General features: G+C 42.0%; 1 protein-coding gene across 2 annotated transcripts in view; it reads right to left on the bottom strand.

Moving 5' to 3' along the window:
• Window positions 1-19,508, bottom strand: part of TEK (TEK receptor tyrosine kinase) — a 109,838-nt gene that overhangs the window by 24,022 nt on the left and 66,308 nt on the right. The window contains exons 6-13 of one of the 2 annotated variants that reach the window (XM_044271829.1): window positions 18,987-19,127; window positions 18,742-18,867; window positions 14,679-14,833; window positions 11,841-11,985; window positions 8,882-9,043; window positions 8,516-8,656; window positions 4,915-5,202; window positions 3,176-3,472 (exon numbers count right to left, since the gene is read on the bottom strand). In XM_044271829.1, coding sequence (XP_044127764.1) covers window positions 3,176-3,472; window positions 4,915-5,202; window positions 8,516-8,656; window positions 8,882-9,043; window positions 11,841-11,985; window positions 14,679-14,833; window positions 18,742-18,867; window positions 18,987-19,127 — 1,455 coding nt within the window. The remainder of the gene's footprint in view (window positions 1-3,175; window positions 3,473-4,914; window positions 5,203-8,515; window positions 8,657-8,881; window positions 9,044-11,840; window positions 11,986-14,678; window positions 14,834-18,741; window positions 18,868-18,986; window positions 19,128-19,508) is intronic. The other variant, XM_044271838.1, reaches the window with a different exon arrangement.

Below are 19,508 nucleotides of genomic sequence, written 5' to 3'. Positions count from 1 at the left end.
GCCGATTACCTGATAAACAAGTGATTCATTGGGTAATTGCATTCTTTGTGTAGGCACCTAGATCGTCATTTGCTAGCAGCAGATTGTGGTGTCTAATCACTTTGTGCCGCTGGAAAACAATGATTCTGTATGGGGACAAGCGATGGCATTAGCGATCGCTCCTACCCATACTGTGGAGGGGATTACTGCATGTAAATATAGCGGTCTCCTTCACTGACCAGCAGGTGATTGTCGGGAACGAACGCTTCCGTCCCGACAATAGCCTAAAGAGTTATCCAGTCTAAAGGGACCTTAAGGCATTTTTTACAGAAAGGTATAGTTTTACATAGGCTTCAGGCCTATTTTTTAGGCTGTCACTAGACTGACAGCAGATGCTATGGCTGTAAAGTGACTGAAGGGCAACCAAATGGCAGGACCAAAGATCATGCTTTTAGGTAATCACAGGAAAGGTTTCAAGTCTTCTCCAAATTTATACAGATATAGAGGGAGATTTATTAAACTGGTGCAAAGGAGAACTGGCTTAGTTGCCCATAGCAACCAATCTGATTCCACCTTTCATTTTCAAAAGGAAGGTGGAATCTGTTTGGTTGTTAGGGGCAAGTAAACCAGTTTTCCTTTACCCCACAGAGTGGAGAATCATAAAGATGCTTCATATTCTCTACAGTCAGTGGCGTATCCACCACTGTAGCAGCTGTAGTGGCTGTTAAGGGGCCCGCAGTGGTACACGGGCATCACCTTCCAGTACGCACATAATCATCACTCTGTGTGTACTGTCAAGCGAGGCCCAGGCTGTCATGGATGTCACACAAAGCAGTCGGACACATGCCGAAATTCGGATCAAGGTCCGACTTCTGTGTCTATCATCCATGACGGCCCAGGCCTCATTCTCTGGCCATGCTCTCCCCAGTAGGAGCAATGCCATGATGTTGTAATGCCTGCTGGCCTGTGCGCTCTACACCTCAGTGCAACAGGCTTGATGACATCACTGCATCGTGCCTGCTGGGGAAAGTGGGGTGTGCTCCGTCCATCATCTCTCTCCGCGTTGTAGCCAATAGAAGGGCTCAGACACCCTTGGATCAAAACCTGAATCGGAGAGGTATTTTTTCCTATAGTGTGCAAGCATGGCCTCCGCTGCTGGATTGCAGGGTGGTCATAACCCCTAGATGCAAGCAGTGTATAATGTGATGGAAAAATGAATACACCCAGCAAAGGAGGTAATATGGACAATCACAATACATTAGTAGGTGCCTTGTATTAACTTTGTCCACATGATAAATGCCATTTGCTGAAGTTAGACAACCCTTTTAAAAAACAGAACAAATGCTGTTGTGTAATGACAGTGTAGTGTCCCACTAGGTAAAGGTGGGCACTGCACAGGTTAATGTGTTTCATTGCATTAAATGTCATGTGTTTGTTTTCCCTGTATTATCTGGGTGTCAGGCCTGTCAGGGTGTAGTTTAACCTCCCGGACGTTAGGGGGAGCTGGAGAGCCCTAGTTATATATAGGAAGGCCCAGACAGGGAAGAGTTAGTTCATTCCAGGGGACTAGAGGAGTTACTTTGTCCACCTGAAGCTCCTGAGGCTAGGATTAGCTCAGTAGAGACACCCCAGTTGCAGGACAGAACCTCCTGGGAGAAGCCCACAGTCAATCACCAGCCAAGTGAGGAAACTCCAGGGAAAGATAAGTAACCCTGATGTGCAGCTGCAGTAGGAAGATATAATTACCAAGGATTTAAGCCACCCTTTAGGCATCCGGGCCTTGGGAGATAAAGCCAGAGCAGGAGTTCTAGAAAGGACAGTGTACATTGATTCTGAGGAAAGGTACAACCTGATTCTGAGTGCATTGTGAATTTACCCTCTGCGTATCTTGTATAATTATTACCTGCCGTTTTGTGAATAAGCCTGCTTGTGAAACTGTGATTGAAAGACTGTGTTACCACCTGCTTGTACAAAGTTGAACTGTTCAGTAAAAGTAACGTTTGGTTCACTATTCTACCTGTGTACCTACATCATTCCAACTACCAACCGGCGTGCCACCGTCCAAAGGCACTGGCGTCACGAATCCAAAAGGGACCTTGCCCCAGGCACTCAAAATACCTGTAACATCCAGGGCACCTCATCCACCATCAGGCCTGGTCCCTCCATACAGAGTGTGCCCCAGAGGAACCGTGTCTACCTCTCCTCCACTGCCACGCGCCTGCCCAGGGTTCTCCAATACAGTGAGTAACCCTTGATTGCCCATAACCGTGACCTCACTTCGCTATACCCTGCAGGTCTGGCGTGTTGCAACAGTACTTCAGAAACTCATACCCTCATACTGATCTATCCATGTAACCAATTTTAGCTTGGATTCCATAGTTGCCAACCGTCCCGAATTTTCAGAGACAGTCCTGGCAAATTTGTAATGTCCTGGGCTTAAAGGGACACTGACAGGTCCTATAAACATATTTAGATATTCATATGCTGTCATAGGTCTTATAATGTGTATGCCAATCATATAAGTGTACCCCCTGTCCGCATTTCAAACACTGTAAAATCAACTTTATATTCATATGTGAATCACTTGCCTTTGTGCCCAAGGGGCGGTCTTTCTCCTGCATTTGTGCCCAACCGCGCCCCAACTGCTGTTTCCTAGCGCCTCCCAGCTCATTATTCACTGCGCTGGGCGGCTTTTCCAGTCCCCCGATGCTGCGAGATCCCGTGCATGCCTAATAGAAACGTATGGGCATCGGCCTCACTTGGAGCTTCTTGCGCGTGCACCGGATACCTTACCCGGCACCCTCACTCGCCGGAATCGTAGTGTGCCTGCGTCCCATAACCTTCAATGTGGCGGCTTCAGAGTCTCATTCGCAGTGAATAATAATGAGCTGGGCGGCGCTAGGAAACGGCATATGAAACTGCTAGGAAACAGCATATGAATATCTAAATATGTTTATAGGGCCTGTCAGTGTCCCTTTAAATAGGATGGGACTAACACAAATCCCGCCTATATATGGGTGTTCCAGGTTGGGGATGGAGCGTTCCCAGGGCTTATATACCCCGATTTTACCAACAGAAACATTGGTAAGTATGTGATTCATGCATCTGGAAGCCAAGATGGTGGTTTTGTGTAAGGCATAGCTGCTTTTGATTAATGCAATTTTGTGAAATGGGCTAAGCTAAAATGAAAACTTACCTCTAACTTCCTGGCGGGTTTTGACATCTCGTACAGGATTGTGAAGGCTTTGTCCAATGTTGTTCTCAGTGCATAACTCAATCAGGTATGGAGTGTTTGCTTCCAATCCTTTCAGTTGATATTGAGTGATAGTAATATTTCGGATCTTTATGTCATGATTGTACCCTGTATCTCCAAATATCTTATAACGGACAATAACAGTTGAAATCGAGTGTCCCTCCTCGAGTGACCAGGTGACAATCGCTGAGGAATCCGTGATGTTAAGTATATTGATATGTGTGGGTGGTGGTGGAACTTCTGTGAGTATAATTAGATAAAATAAATCAGTAAATGTAATATTCACCATTTGGTTATATAGTATTCATGATAATTAAAAGGAATACACAGAGCTGATGCCCATTTTATTGGCCTCTCCTCTTAGGGGTTATTACTAAATACATAGGGGGCATTTATCAATTGTGCTTTTTTTCTGTCACTTTTAAGTCTGGCTTTGGTTTCTTGTGCCGCCCCAAATTTATGAGATGGCTCCAGGTTTTATAATTTTGCAGCACATGTAATGTTTCGTCTTTTTAGCTGATTATACACCAGGGGGTAACCTTTCATACTTTGTGACTGGCTGTGACATTTTGTGGGACATTTACTAGTGTCGCACATCATACATACATCCTAAGGCCTCATTCACACTACCGTATGGCTATTTCAGTGTTTTGCGGCCCGTTTTTCACAGATCGTTTTTTTTGTTTCCGTTGTGTTTCCGTTTCCATTCCGTTTTTCCGTATGGCATATATAGTATACAGTAATTACATAGAAAAATTGGGCTAGGCATAACATTTTCAATAGATGGTTCCGGAAAAACGGAACGGATGCGGAAGACATACGGATGCATTTCCGTATGTGCTTCGTTTTTTGCGGACCCATTGAATGGAGCCACGGAACGGGCAATATTAGGACATGTTCTATCTTTCAACAGAATGGAAATACGGAAACGGAATGCATACGGAGTACATTCCTTTTTTTTGCGGACCCATTGAAATGAATGGTTTCGTATATGGACCGTATACGGAACGCAAAAAACGGCCGGCAAAACGAAAAAAATAACCGCTAGTGTGAAAGAGGCCTAAAAGTGATCTGTTTTCGTAAACTTCTTACTCCACTTCAAAGTGGTGTGGGAAGCGAAAAGTAGCAACATTTTATGCAAATTGTTGCGTGAATCAAAACATAAAACAATTTGTAAAACAGGTGTAACAGCTTTCATAAATGTCCCCCATAGTCCAAAGCTAGAGAGAAGAATATTTTTGGAAACCTGTTGGAGACGCAAAGTACTGTATACTGACGTCAAAAACAGGATCACTACGTAACCACAAGTATTAAAGGGATATTCTCATCTGGGATATTTATGACGTATTGTTAGGATATGTCCGAAATGTCCAATAGCACGCTATTTTCAGAAATCTCCTAGCCGTGAATCTAGAGCAAGTCGCACATGTGCAGCCACTTCTACATTCACCTCTAGGGGATGTCCAAAAATAGCTGAGTGCTGGCTGGGTACCACGCAGGTGCAACTTGCTTTCCATTAACTTTAGGCCCCTGTTCTTGAGATAGGAACAGGTCCCTGATGTGGGACCTGCACATATCGGACCTTTATGGCATATCCTAGGAATATCCCTTTAAGATCTGATAAAAAGTTTCTCAAAACGTGTTTCATTTTCACATGACATTCTGTGGGCATTTCTACTTACGGTCACTGTATGTCCATGCGAATATTGGCTCGCTCCATTCTCCCTGTGACTTGGTGTTCACTCTTACTTTGCACTGGTATGCGGTCTTTGGCTTAAGGTTATCGATTATAATTCCAGTACCATTTCCTGGAGTTGTTTTGTATATTGCTGTGTCTACCGCGTTTGGACTGCAACATTCTGCTTCATACGCGTGTTCTTCTTCAGAGTCTTCTTCATTTGGTAACCAAGTTAGATTTAGAGATGTTTGACCGCTAGGTGTCACTGTGATCACTTTTGGGGGAGGAAGGCCTATAAGAAGTAAGACACAAGTAGTAGTGGGAAAGTCGTCATCAACAGGCTGCAGATATATACTTGTACCTGATTCATGGGATTACTAATGTTTTTAGTAGATATGCTCATAAAGTTGTTCATACAATTTGTACTCCCTGTCCGGTTTTCACCATTTAAACAATCACTCTGGTTTGTTTCCATCCTGTATGTAGCACTTCCTGTTGCTGTATCCAACCAAACCCATGATGCACTTCTACTTAGGCTACTTTCACACTAGCGTTTTTCTTTTTCGGCATAGAGTTCCGTCACAGGGGCTCTATACCGGAAAAGAACTGATAAGGCATATCCCCATGCATTCTGAATGGAGAGTAATCCGTCCAGGATGCATCAGGATGTCTTCAGTTCAGTCATTTTGACTGATCAGGCAAAAGATAAAACCGCAGCATGCTACGGTTTTCTCACCGGCGAAAAAAACTGAAGACTTGCTGGAATGCCGGATCTGGCATTTTTCCCCATAGGAATGTATTAGTTCAAAATACCGGAATGCCGGATCCGTCCCTCCGGCCTGCGCAGACCGGTAAAAATTTGAATAAAAGATACAAGATGGATCCGTCTCTCCGTCTGACAAGAGGAGAGACGGATCTGTTCTTGCAATGCATTTGTGAGACGGATCCGCATCCGGATGCGTCTCACAAATGCTTTTAGTCACATCCAGATCGGCAGATCCGGCGGGCAGTTCCGGTGACAGAACTGCCCGCCGGATCACACTGCCGCAAGTGTGAAAGTGGCCTTACTCTACTACAGCACCAGCACTGCCACCCAACAACGCCATCCAGCTCCTCACAAAATGTAACAAAACATAAGAGTAATAAAGGTAAAATAAATACATAACAAAATATCATTATGATTATGTTAAAGGCTGTTTATACAAACTGGAAATCCCCTTTAAATGGAATATATAATCAGAAACTGACCTAGTGTGTAAATCATGTTTATTTATGTTAAATATATATTTTTGAATTCTTGGTGATTTTAAAAATGATCCACGTCCCTCTTTATTTATAAAATTATCCTAAAATTCATGCACACTGGCCAGTAGGTTTAAAATATATCAAGACGTCCTGCATCAGCACAGTCTGAGGATGTGATTTAGACCTGAGCTTCTCAAACTGTAAAATGGTGGCGTGTCATATCTAGGGAGGCAGTTTTAAAGCATGTGATGTGCTGCAAAGGACTTTCTTTAGTTGCACCCAACCTCTTGATTAGCAATATAACTGACTATTTTTGTAATTATTTGCTACTAGGTTCAGAACATCAATTTAACCCTTTTAGCCCGAGTGATTTTCTGCTTTTGCATTTTCATTTGTAGCTTCCAGCATTCACAGAGCCATAACTTTTTTTTTTTTCCGTTCGCAGGGCTTGTTTTTTTCTTATTAAATGTATCAAAATATTACAAAATTATTCAGGATGAAAACTGAGAGCATGTCCCCACCACAATAAGAAAAAGTCTCATAATATTAATTTTTGAACATCCGCTATATCATATGTTGTGATATATCTCAGGCTTATTCTCCAACCAGAGGGCTTGTTTTTTTGCAGGACAATTTGCACTTTCTAATGGCACCATTTTGCATACGAGGTAGTGGGAAGCTAGAAAACTAATTCCATATCGGGTGTAATGGAAGAAAACGTAATTCTGCCACAGTTTAATGATTTTTGTTTTTATGGTGTTACCTATGTAGAAAAACTAACCAACAAAAAAGCAGTTAGGCTACTTTCACACTTGCGGCAAAGTGATCCAGCAAGCAGTTCCGTCGCCGGAAGTGTCTGCCGGATCAGGCAATCTGCATGCAAACGGACAGTATTTGTAGACGGATCCGGATGTGGATCCGTCTTACAAATGCATTGCAAAAACTGATCCGTCTCTCTGTATGTCATCCGGAGAAATGGATCCGTTATATATTTTTTTCACATTTTTACCGGTCTGCACATGCGGCATTGCAGTATTTTTAATGTCGGATCCGGCACTAATACATTTCATTGTACAGTAAATTAATGCCGGCAACTGATCCGGAATTTTGGACGGAGATAATACCACTGCGGTATTTCCTCCGTCCAAAACGCCATTCAGTGACTGAACTGAAGACATCCTGATGCATCCTGAACTGATTGCTCTCCATTCAGAATGCATGGGGATAAAACTGATCAGTTCTTTTCAGGTATTGAGCCCCTAGGACGGAACTCTATGCAGGAAAAGAATGGGACATGATGAAAATGATCTTTTTTTTTATAGTTTATTTTTATTATGGGGATTTGTATTTTTATACTTTTTGCAATTTATTAAAACCATTTTTTTACACATATTTTAAATTCTTTTAGTGGACTTTAACAAGCAATTGTTAGATCATTTGTCCCATAGACTGCAATGAATTACCATTGCAGCCTATGGGAGCTGTGCTACGTTCCTGTGAAGCCCTGCCACCTGCAGGTGTCCATAGGAACTACTGCTATGATAGTCTCAGATCCTTCAGAAGGACTGAAGCTACTACAAGGAATAAACGGTTCCCCGATCACCACGCGGCGAGGTGTTCACGTGCTGGGAGCACAGCACTTCTGGGGAAGGCCACAACTGATGCCGTAGTCACAATTGATCACAACATCTGAAGGGTAAAATTAGAGTCTCTGCTACGTGAATCAGCAAAAACCTGATGGCTATTGTGCCTGCCCCGCTCCAAAACGGATGCCATCTTTAAAGACCCAACTGGTCGGGAAGGGTTAAAATACATTAGGGTTATCTTTTATATATTTTGTTAAGGACTACGACTGGCCAAGTTTACATGGTAAAAAGGGGCCGTGTCTTTGGGGGTATTGTTATTAGACGCCAATTTTTTCTTCACATTTTGAAGTTTGATCCATTTTTTTTTTTTTACTTTTTTCCTGTCATTTTGAAAATAATATAGTTTAATGCCCCTTCATGTGCTCCCTGCACAGTATAGTGCCCCATTGAGTGCCGCCAAAGTGAATAATCACCTATCCCACATTACCAGGACATTGAATATGATGGGGGATTAGGGAGCTATTAGTTATTAGGGAGCCGTTCATGTGTATGGCTAGCTTCATTGACTTGCACAAACTGTCCTGCATTGTCTAATGCTAAATTAACGAGTGGATCAAGATGCTGTAAGCATGCTTCTCAACCAGGATGTATAAAGAAAAGAAGCCAACAAAAGGTAAAAAAAAAAAAGAAGAAAAAGTACAGAATTATCATTAATGACATCTCATAGGAAATTACACCACCCGACGTGCAGATAGCTCATGCCTAGTCCATTACCAAATGCTTCTGTGGTGAAGACATTTTCTGGACCTGGATGTCCCACTCCTCCTTCTCCTTTGCGTCCCAACTGAACACAAACTTTATACTCAGTTCTTGGCTCCAGGTTTTCAAGTTTCACAATTTTATAAGTCACAGGTACTGAAAATGAATAAGGGGAGAGTTACTTGACTGGGAATGTTCTCTTTTTCTCATAATTATGAGTTGGATGAACTACCAAAATAATTAAAGTGCATGCACATCCAGATGCCAAAATGAGTACATTTAATCTTGCTTTACAGTCAGAATATTTTGTTCTTTAATGTATATTTTTATGTAATTTTGTGAATTGGATGAAAAACATTTCTAAGCTAAATTATTTCTTACCACTTAAGCTAATCCACCCAGTTAATTTCTTTGAGGGTTTATACAATACAGTTGTAGTTACAATGGGACCATCTCCTCCGTAGGAGTCAGTGTTGACCTGTATGTGAAGATAGTTGGGTCCACTTTTATTCAACATTGGACCATACTGAGGATACGGAGCAACTGTCCATGAAAAAATAAATAGAAATCATTACTTTTTTTGAATACTAAAACCAAGAGAAATTACATTTAGCAAAGATATGATTAGAGAGTGAATTTAAATTTGATTTGGGTCTCACTGAACCAAATCAACCGTTCCATTTGAGCCCAAATCGATTTGACCCAATTTGAAAGGGCTTCACTTGTACTGTAAATCTGTGGAGGACATTCTCAAAAATTCATCAAACCCTGTCAATTAAAGTGCAGAGGGTGCAGCAGTTGCAGAGAAAACACAGCCTCTAAGTGTAATCGCAACGCCCCCGTTGCTCCTAGAGTCTCATTTGCATATATTAAACATTTGTCTCAGCAATGTGGACACATATGAACATGGGACCAACACAGATGCCTTCAGCTTCCAAACGTGCATGCAACAGGTCAACCAGTTTTATAGGTACAAATCTTCTGACAGATGTCCTTTAATGACAACCATACATTTACAGTTTACTGCTAAATTGGGCGGTTCATCCATTACCTTTTTGGATATCGAGCTCAATGTGGTTGGCAGAGATATTGTTGTGGTACCTACTAGAAAGATACAGCCGGTAATGCTACCTTGCTAGCTACATCATGTCAACCTCACCCCGTCTTTTATAACATTCTGTATGGCGAATAGGTAAGACTTCACAGTAATTGCTCTACTAGAGGAATCTAAAAAATTGTGGGAGCGTTTAGGAGCCAGAGGTTACTATAATTTGATTTTACATAATGCTTTTATTAGGACATCCCAGCAGAGCCACTAACAACCGTTAGCGGATGTATCCCCAAGAGTGGCAGTGTTCACACACATCAACCTGTCACATTTGTTACAAGCATTAGTTGCTAGTTCACTGAGGTAGAAAACATTGTCAGGAAGTATCTTCCTATTTTATTTCAGGATGTAGCTTTGGCAAATATAGTCGCCCCAGGTATCAAGATGGTAGCTAGAAGGGCACCGACCTTAGTTTCGCTTCTATCACCCAGTGTATTGATGCAAAAAAAAACATTAAGCATACTTGGTTACCAACGCATGAATGTTAGTCTACTTTCACACTCGCGTTTTGGGCGGATCCGTCATAGATCTGCAAAAATTGATTCATTACAATAATACAACCGCATGCATCCGTCATGAATGGATCTGATTGTATTATCTGTAACATAACCAAGACAGATCCATCATGAACTCCATTGAAAGTCAATGGGAGACAAATCCATTTTCTATTGTGCCAGATTTTGTCAGAGAAAACGGATCCAGGACGGATCTGTTTGGCTCAGTTTCGTCAAGGGGACAGCAAAATGCTGCAGGCAGCGTTTTAGTGTCCGCCTTCATAGCGGAATGGAGACTGATCGGAAGCAAACTAATGCATTCTGAGCGGATCCTTTTCCATTCAGTACTAATCCGTTTTGGACCACTTGTGAGAGCGCTTAATGGATCTCACAAACGGAAAGCCAAAACGCAAGTGTGAAAGTAGCCTTAGATATGTGGCTACATGAGATGTGAGGCTTGTCAATACCTGAGGACTAGAAGACAATTCTAGCCTCCTGTTTGATTTGCCAAAAACACTATGTTGGTTGCACAACTTGCACCTTGAGAATGTGGATTAATAAACATCTTTCGGATGTACGATAGCTACTAAAAAGGTGGTAAATATATCAATGCTCTATAAACATTATAGGGAAAGCCATAATGGTATAATATATTTGTCTCATTTTTTTTATTGCTATTAAAAATATTTGGGAAAGTGACCACTCCTTGAAACTATTGATTAGAGAATCCTTTTGGATCTTTGGTTTGGATACAGACAGTCACTAAGCATCACACCTGCCTGAAGTTAGCTCTTCAGTGGTGGTAAACTGATCACATAGCTGAATCCTCTTTAGTAGATGGTCCTGGCACTTGCTGGACTTTTTTTTTTGTGCCATGAAGCCTTTTTCACAGCAATTGAACCTCTTTCCTTGAAGTCCTTAGTGATCTGATAAATGGTTAGGCAGAATCTTACAAACAGCAATGACGTTGCCTGTGAAGCCCTTTTAAAAGCAAACAGGGGTGTAGCTATAGTGGAAGCATGGGAAGCAGCTGCTGCAGGGCCCAGACGCCGAAGGGGCCCGCCCAGGAGGAGGACTGAAATGTTTTATTGTCAGGGCCCATCAGTAGTAATGTAAAATGACATTATATACAGTCACAGTATATAAGGTGACATGATATACAGTATATACATGTAGGAAATGGACGGAGTTGCTGCTTGGCCTGGTCTCAGAGCATTATCTTGACTAGTCGCAGGAGTGAGGGTTCCTCGGGAGGAGGGGGGTTGCAAGGGGGGCATTCAAAAATGTGTTGTGTGGCCTAGTCACTTCTAGTTGACTGCATGTGTTTGTTTGGGTGTCACCACAGTTAACAGAAGAAGACAATGAATTTAAGCACCACATATGTCCCTTTTACCACATATGTCCCTTTTAAAGCAACCAGTTTGCTCTTCTAATTCAGTCAGCTTGACAGAATGATATCAGCTGCCTTGTCCTCGTTAACACTTTCTCCTGAGCTAACGAGAATATTACTGAAATGAAGTTAGCAGGGCTGAAATGCAGTGGAAATAAGGGTTTTGTGATTAAGTAAATTTTCATGGCAAGGAATGACTTTATAAATAATTGCAATTCATCTGTTCACTCTTCATAACAACCTGTAATGCAAAATGCCACCATAAAAACTGAAGCAGCAAACTTTTTGAAAATTTAAAATTTATGTCAATCTCAAAACTTTTGCCTATGACTGTTAAATGTTTCCTACCTTTCACATAGATGTGGACATGCTGGTCATCTGTTCCTGCTGCAGTCTTCACACTGTAGATCCACCAACCTGAAAATCTAGGCACAATCTTCCCTACAGAAAACTGGGCAACTGTCTGCTGATCAATTTCAGTGGTTGACACCGCCTATAGACATCAATATTAGTTACTATCATGGGTGGATTTCATAAATGCAATACAAGACAACACATAAAAATAGAGTAGATATGGATTTGAGTATGGGGCAAGAATCCAGCTGCCATATTTTTCTTGATTTTTTTTTCATTGTCCAACAAGTCTCAGTTGGGGGTGTAGTCTAATTTGTCACAAATATACATCAAGATATGACATACATATGAGATATGACAACGCCGATCTTAATAAAAAATGACCCCCATAGTTTTATACATAGGGTAGTATATTAGGCTGACAGATCCTCTTAAATCAAAAACAAGGATCTGGCACAGTGGGTGATATATAACAAAAGTGACCTGTGCTCCCTCTACAAATATATATAAATATCGGCCCGGTCCAACAAACCCAGTAGTGAGCCTAAAACCGCATTAAATGTGCCGATCTACAGCACAACTGTCCAATAAACATCGCTGCCACAAAACCTGCACTCTTGGCCGTACAATCCAAACCAAAGACGTGATGAAATCCTGGTTTCATATATGGCAGTGAGGGATCCCTGAAATCCTGGTTTCCTATATGGCAGTGAGGGATCCCTGAAATCCTGGTTTCCTATATGGCAGTGAGGGATCCCTGAAATCCTGGTTTCCTATATGGCAGTGAGGGATCCCTGAAATCCTGGTTTCCTATATTGCAGTGAGGGATCCCTGAAATCCTGGTTTCCTATATGGCAGTAAAGGAAGCAAGATGAAATGTGTAGGATACCTCTATCTGTGCCCCTGGACTCTCCAACCAAGTGGTGATGTCACCTCTCATTCAGCCAGTCTCTCTTCAGGAGCCTGCCAACATCTGGAGCAGGTCTGTGATCATGACCACAAGTGCTGATGGTCCTAAGGACCACTCTGACCATGAGGGTTAGGTAACTGCTCCTCACCATGTAGGAAACTTCATTACCTGTTTGGCTCAGACTGTACAGACAGGAATGCAGGCACTTCTATTTTGTGACGGTGATGTTCAGTGGGCAATTGTGATGTAGAGCAGCACATTTATTTTAGTTTTATGCTCACTACTGGGTTTGTTGGAATGGCCCGCTATTTATATATGTTTGTTAAGAGAGCATAGGACACTTTTGTTATTTTCTGCTTGTGGAGATTGTCATTGTGCCTGAGCAGATGGCATTTGACTTACAGCACCTGAGATCTGAGATCGCCTGCAATCACATCCTGTGCAGTGTGCGGTAGTGCCATTGACTTCATACACAATGATTGATATATGTTCTGCTTTTAATCCATTAGCCAGTTATGAGCGCCATACACAAGCAGGCGCTGCCACAATACACAGCTTATCTAAAGCAATCTGTGTTTGATGACGGTCTATGTATGACCGAAAAATCATTGGTATTATATTTGGATAGCTAATAAATATAAAGTATATATATATATACACTCACCTAAAGAATTATTGGGAACACCTGTTCTATTTCTCATTAGTGCAATTATCTAGTCAACCAATCACATGGCAGTTGCTTCAATGCATGTAGGGTTGTGGTCCTGGTCAAGACAATCTCCTGAACTCCAAACTGAATGTCAGAATGGGAAAGAAAGGTGATTTAAGCAATTTTGAGCATGGCATGGTTGTTGGTGCCAGACAGGCCGGTCTGAGTATTTCACAATCTGCTCAGTTCCTGGGATTTTCACGCACAACCATTTCTAGGGTTTACAAAGAATGGTGTGAAAAGGGAAAAACATCCAGTATGCGGCAGTCCTGTGGGCGAAAATGCCTTGTTGATGCTAGAGGTCAGAGGAGAATGGGCCGACTGATTCAAGCTGATAGAAGAGCAACATTGACTGAAATAACCACTCATTACAACCGAGGTATGCAGCAAAGCATTTGTGAAGCCACAACACGCACAACCTTGAGGCGGATGGGCTACAACAGCAGAAGACCCCACCAGGTACCACTCATCTCCACTACAAATAGGAAAAAGAGGCTACAATTTGCACGAGCTCACCAAAATTGGACTGTTGAAGACTGGAAAAATGTTACCTGGTCTGATGAGTCTCGATTTCTGTTGAGACATTCAAATGGTAGAGTCCGAATTTGGCGTAAACAGAATGAGAACATGTATCCATCATGCCTTGTTACCACTGTGCAGGCTGATGGTGGTGGTATAATGGTGTGGGGGATGTTTTCTGGGCACACTTTAGGCCCCTTAGTGCCAATTGGCCATCATTTAAATGCCACGGGCTACCTGAGCATTGTTTCTGACCATGTCCATCCCTTCATGACCACCATGTACCCATCCTCTGATGGCTACTTCCAGCAGGATAATGCACCAGGTCACAAAGCTCGAATCATTTCAAATTGGTTTCTTGAACATGACAATGAGTTCACTGTACTAAAATGGCCCCCACAATCACCAGATCTCAACCCAATAAAGCATCTTTGGGATGTGGTGGAACGGGAGCTTCGTGCCCTGGATGTGCATCCCTCAAATCTCCATCAACTGCAAGATGCTATCCTATCAATATGGGCCAACATTTCTAAAGAATGCTATCAGCACCTAGTTGAATCAATGCCACGTAGAATTAAGGCAGTTCTGAAGGCAAAGGGGGGTCCAACACCGTATTAGTATGGTGTTCCTAATAATTCTTTAGGCGAGTGTATATAATCATCTTTAAAGTCATAGATATTCTTAAGAAAACAACCTGAAACATGGTGCCATCCTCTTTGAAAAGTAGAAACTCTTGAACAGAAGGTTTTGGATAGCCACTGACCCTACAGGTCGGTTTAAACTCAATTCCTGAGTTCAATTCTAAGGTTGTTTCCATCTCTTGTATCTGTGGTGGGATGTATGGTTTACCTGTAATATAAGATTCACTTATCAATAGAGATCTTGAGAAACCCATGTAGTATAATCCACCGCTCATTACTGTAGCTCCTACTAAGACACAGGACATGGACATGCAAATAAGACTGCTAAATACTGTATGATAAGACCACATCTGTCCCAGAAGAATTTTTACAAGTGTGTCTACTATGAAAGTACAAAGATGCATCTCCCAAGAAAGAGAACCATCTCGCCAGTGCCACCTTTTGGACGTGGCACTTTATGATTCATGATCCGACTTTTCTGTAGACAGTTGTTTCTGGGGGCTTGCCCCTCGTCAGTACGAAATAGGACTCGGGTGTCTCAGTGCAATGTCTTGAAAGTGGCTAAGGCAGGGTGCTGAATCTTCTTAAAGAGACCAGTCCTGTAAGGAGATGTACTGGAAGCACTCCATGATACACTGGTATCTCTGAAGATGTTGCTTCCAGTAAGTTTCCAATCTGCTTAAGCTACATATAATATTCTACAGTTTTCAGACTAGCACCTGGATCTGAATACTATTGTAATTGCATGTAATGCAAAATGTGTTATAGCCACTGAGTTATTCAATGAAATATATCTGTATAGCGCCACCTGCTGTTTGTTCTTTTTCTAACTTCTTTGTCCTGTTCACTGAGATGCAAGTACATGGTCAGTTCCATCCTTCAACTGCCACCAGCTGCAGTAGAAAGGACCCCCGCACCCCCCCCCCCCCCCAACTGAGCTGACAGCTTGAAGTAAATCTAGCAGAACAATTGGAGCCATGAATAGGAAGATCTCTGGATCTATGTGAGGTACAGGGCTGGTTCTAGCTTTTTTAGAGTTTGTCATGTACTAGACTATGTCTGAATTTAATTTTTTACAATAATCATGGGATAACCCCTTTAAGGCATGACTGATAGTTCATACATGAATTTAAATGGGTCTTCCATTCATAGTCATTTATATTATGACACCAGGATTAATTTCAGCACTGGGACCTTCAGATATAGGGAAATCTGGGGTCAGATAACGCTGATTACCAGCCTCTACATTCTCCATACACTTCAATGGGGAGTTGGCCGAACTTGTGTGCAGGCCTCTCCATTAAAGTCTATAGGAATGGCAGAAATAGCTGTGTAAGGCTACTTTCACACTAGCGTTTTCGATTTTCCGTTTTGTCTCCATTCATTGTCAATGGGGACAAAACGTAACTGAACAGAACGGAATGCTCCAAAATGCACTCTGTTATGTTCTCATACCGGAGAGCAAACCGCAGCATGCTGCGGTTTGCTTTCTGTCCTGGCATGTGGAGCAAAACGTATCCGTCGTGATCCACAATGCAAGTCAATGGGGACGGATCAGTTTTCTCTGACGCAATAGAAAATAGATCCGTCCCCAATTGATTTTTAGTGGAGTTCGTGACGGACCTGTCTTGGGTATGTTACAGATAATACAACCGGATCCGTTCATGACGGATGCAGATTGTTGTATTATCAGTAACTGAAGCGTTTTTGCCGAACCCTGCCGGATCCAGTGAAAACGCTAGTGTGAAAGTAGCCTCCTCTCCAGGAATCATTATATTATATAGGATTCACAGATTCACAGCTAAACAAAATATTTTGCGGAATTAAATTAATTAATTTTAGTATTGCATATACCATGTGATTAATTACTATGTGGTTAGGGGGTTTTCAAGAACAGCTGAAACGTATTTTGGATGATCTAAAAGGTGTATTAGGAGTATGCTATAGTGCCAACATGATGATTTTCACATGGGATGCATTTTGGATTCAGCAACCCTATATTTGTAGATGCATGCAAAAACATTAAAGAAAGATTCCAACATTTCTATGCCTATATAGTGCAGCATAATCTGTTATTAAAGAATAATACCCCTTCCCCTTCCCTTCTGATGTGGATCCTGTTACACAGTCTACGTTTCTCATTATGCCTCCTCACACTGCACTTGCTCTACTCTGAGTCCTATAAGTTCTATAAGTGATGGACACTGACTTTCATCTTCTGTCCCCTAAAGGTCCTTTTACACTGCTCAATTGAGCAGGCGATTGTCGTGAAGGAAGCCTTCCTCCTTGCCGACAATCTCCTGCTTATCAGTGAAGGAGACTGCTGCATTTACATGCAGCGATCTCCTCCACAGTATGGGGAGGAGTGATCACTAATGCCATCACTTGTCCCATACAAAATCATTGCTTGCCATTAGCAGAGGCTGTTTAAACAGCACGATTTGCTGCTGGCAAAGGATGATTTAGGTGACCACATGAAAGATCCAATTACCCGATGAACAAGGATTTAGCTCATTCATCGGTAGTCAGAGACACCGTTACACTGACAGATTATTGCTAACAAGCATTCCTATTAACACTTGTTAACGATGATCTACCCGATGTTTGGGCAGTGTAAAAGGGCCTTAACTCACACTGCATAGTCTCAGTCCTCCATGATCCAACTTTAGCCTATCTCTCTGATCCCAGCTTGTGATAGCTTCCTCCCTGCCAGCTATTACAAATAGGAGGAAGGGCAAGAAGTGTAAAGCTGCATCTCATTAAAATACACTGAAGATTCTGCACACAGCAGTCACAGATCGTATAGACAGATAGTAGGAGTCAGGGGAGTGTTATAACTCTGAAGCTAATTACTGTATAGACACATATCACTGCAATTCTGCTCTTTTAGATAGCAGAAATTATATCTTCAGCAGCACTAAATGCATATAGGTATGTACAGGTGGAAAAGAAGGATAGAACATGTTGGAAAGGGGTCTGAAAGGTTCTAGGTAGAATTTGATAGATGATGATGTAATCATGTAGTTCAGTGTTTCCCAACCAGTGTGCCTCCAGCTGTTGCAAAACTACAACTCCGAGCAAGCCCGCACATCCAAAGGCTGTCCAGGCATGCTGGGAGTTGTAGTTTTGCAACAGCTGGAGGCACACTGGTTGGGAAACACTGATGTAGTTCACAGAAAGTGAGCCATGCAGGAGAGAGTGATCTCCTGTCTACACAGGAGAGTAAACCTTGGACTGATGGTGAGACTGAATATCACATGGCGCCACTGCCCATAATAAAAGGCTTCAAAACGTACAGCATGAATGCAACTGCGCTGGGATGAAACAAATTATATTAGCATTATATGTCAAAAATGAAATGGCTGGAGTCCTTCTATAACTCCTTAAAGGGCATCTATAAGCAGACTTGTACCTAAGAAAGAAACCGGCTGACCTGCTGCATGTGTTTTTGGTATTTTTGTAGTGTTTTGGGGTCAGTGATTTTTTTTCCAAAACTTAACATCTAGGTATGGTGGCATTTCAGGGATTTGTCTATTCAATTTGTCAAAGAGCATCCGACAGAAGATTTGTACCTATGAACTGGCTGACCTGTTGCATGTGCACTTGGCAGCTGAAGACATCTGTGTTGGTCCTATGTTCATATGTGCCCACAATACTGAGAAAAATGATGTTTTAATATATGCAAATTAACCTCTAGGAGCAATGGGGGTGTTGCCATTACACCTAGAGGCTCTGTGCTTTCTGCAACTGTTCGACCCTCTCGACTTTGATTGACAAGACCAGGCAGTGAAAATGTCGTCACACCTGGTCCTGTCAATCAAAGTGGAGAGGGTGGAGTAGTTGTAGAGGGAGCTGAGCCTCTAGTTGTAAGGACAACACCCATTTGGCACCTAGAGGCTTATTTGCATATATTGCACATTTTTCTCAGTAATGTGGGCACATATGAACATGGGACCAACACAGATGTCTTCAGCTTCCAAGTGCACATGGAACAGGTCAGCCAGTTTCATAGGTACAAATCTGCTGACAGATGCCCTTTAATGAAAATGTATTCATAAATTATATCTATTTGTGCCCTGCCACAATATATAACAATACAGTGTTACCTTGCTTTACCTTCGTTTTCACAGTGCAACCCACGCCATCCTTGTGGACAAATACATCCTTTAAACCTGTCACATGTCCCCCTGGTACAGAGACACTTCAGCTTGCAGTCAGGGCCATAGAAATCCTCTGGACAGGCTAAAAGAGAACAGTAAGCATTACTGCTACTAAAATGCTACTAAGTAGAACAATGGCTTTCTGTATGTGGTACTGTGCCAGGTTTTATTTATCAATAATCCATCTTTTATCTATTGTACCTTCATCACACATCAGTCCCATCCATCCTGAGGCACAAGAGCAACCATATGGATCTATGAGGCAAAACATTTGTGATTTGCAGGTTTCTTTTTCTCCACAGGTCTCCTTGCATGTTCTTCCAAATCTGTGTTCACCACATGCTAAGGAAAAGCATTGGACACAGTAAGCTTACTGTATGTATGGTAAGAAAAATGAGATACTTGTCTTTTTCTATAAAAACACATTTATTTTTAAAAAAAGTAATCATATAGAACGTGCCACAAACACAGTTCCAAAATAAAGCTATCTGTAGAGAAAACTTGGCACATAGTTAAGCCCTACCCTGCCAACATGTTATTTTCTGTGTGCATTGACTCTCCATCTAGTGCCTTAGTTTGGTGTCAGTATTCACCCGTCTGCTCTTCCCATTCCTCCACTGGAGGAAGTGAGGCATTCCGGAAAGAGGAAGCCACTTTTTACAGCACCATGCTGTAAGAAAAAAAAGCATCTTCAATTCTCCCACGTGTCAGCATCACTGCTAA

This window comes from Bufo gargarizans, chromosome 1 (genome assembly GCF_014858855.1).
Source record: "Bufo gargarizans isolate SCDJY-AF-19 chromosome 1, ASM1485885v1, whole genome shotgun sequence".
Taxonomy (NCBI): domain Eukaryota; kingdom Metazoa; phylum Chordata; class Amphibia; order Anura; family Bufonidae; genus Bufo; species Bufo gargarizans.
Note: the sequence above shows the minus strand (reverse complement) of the source record. Positions and strands in the feature narration are given on the sequence as shown.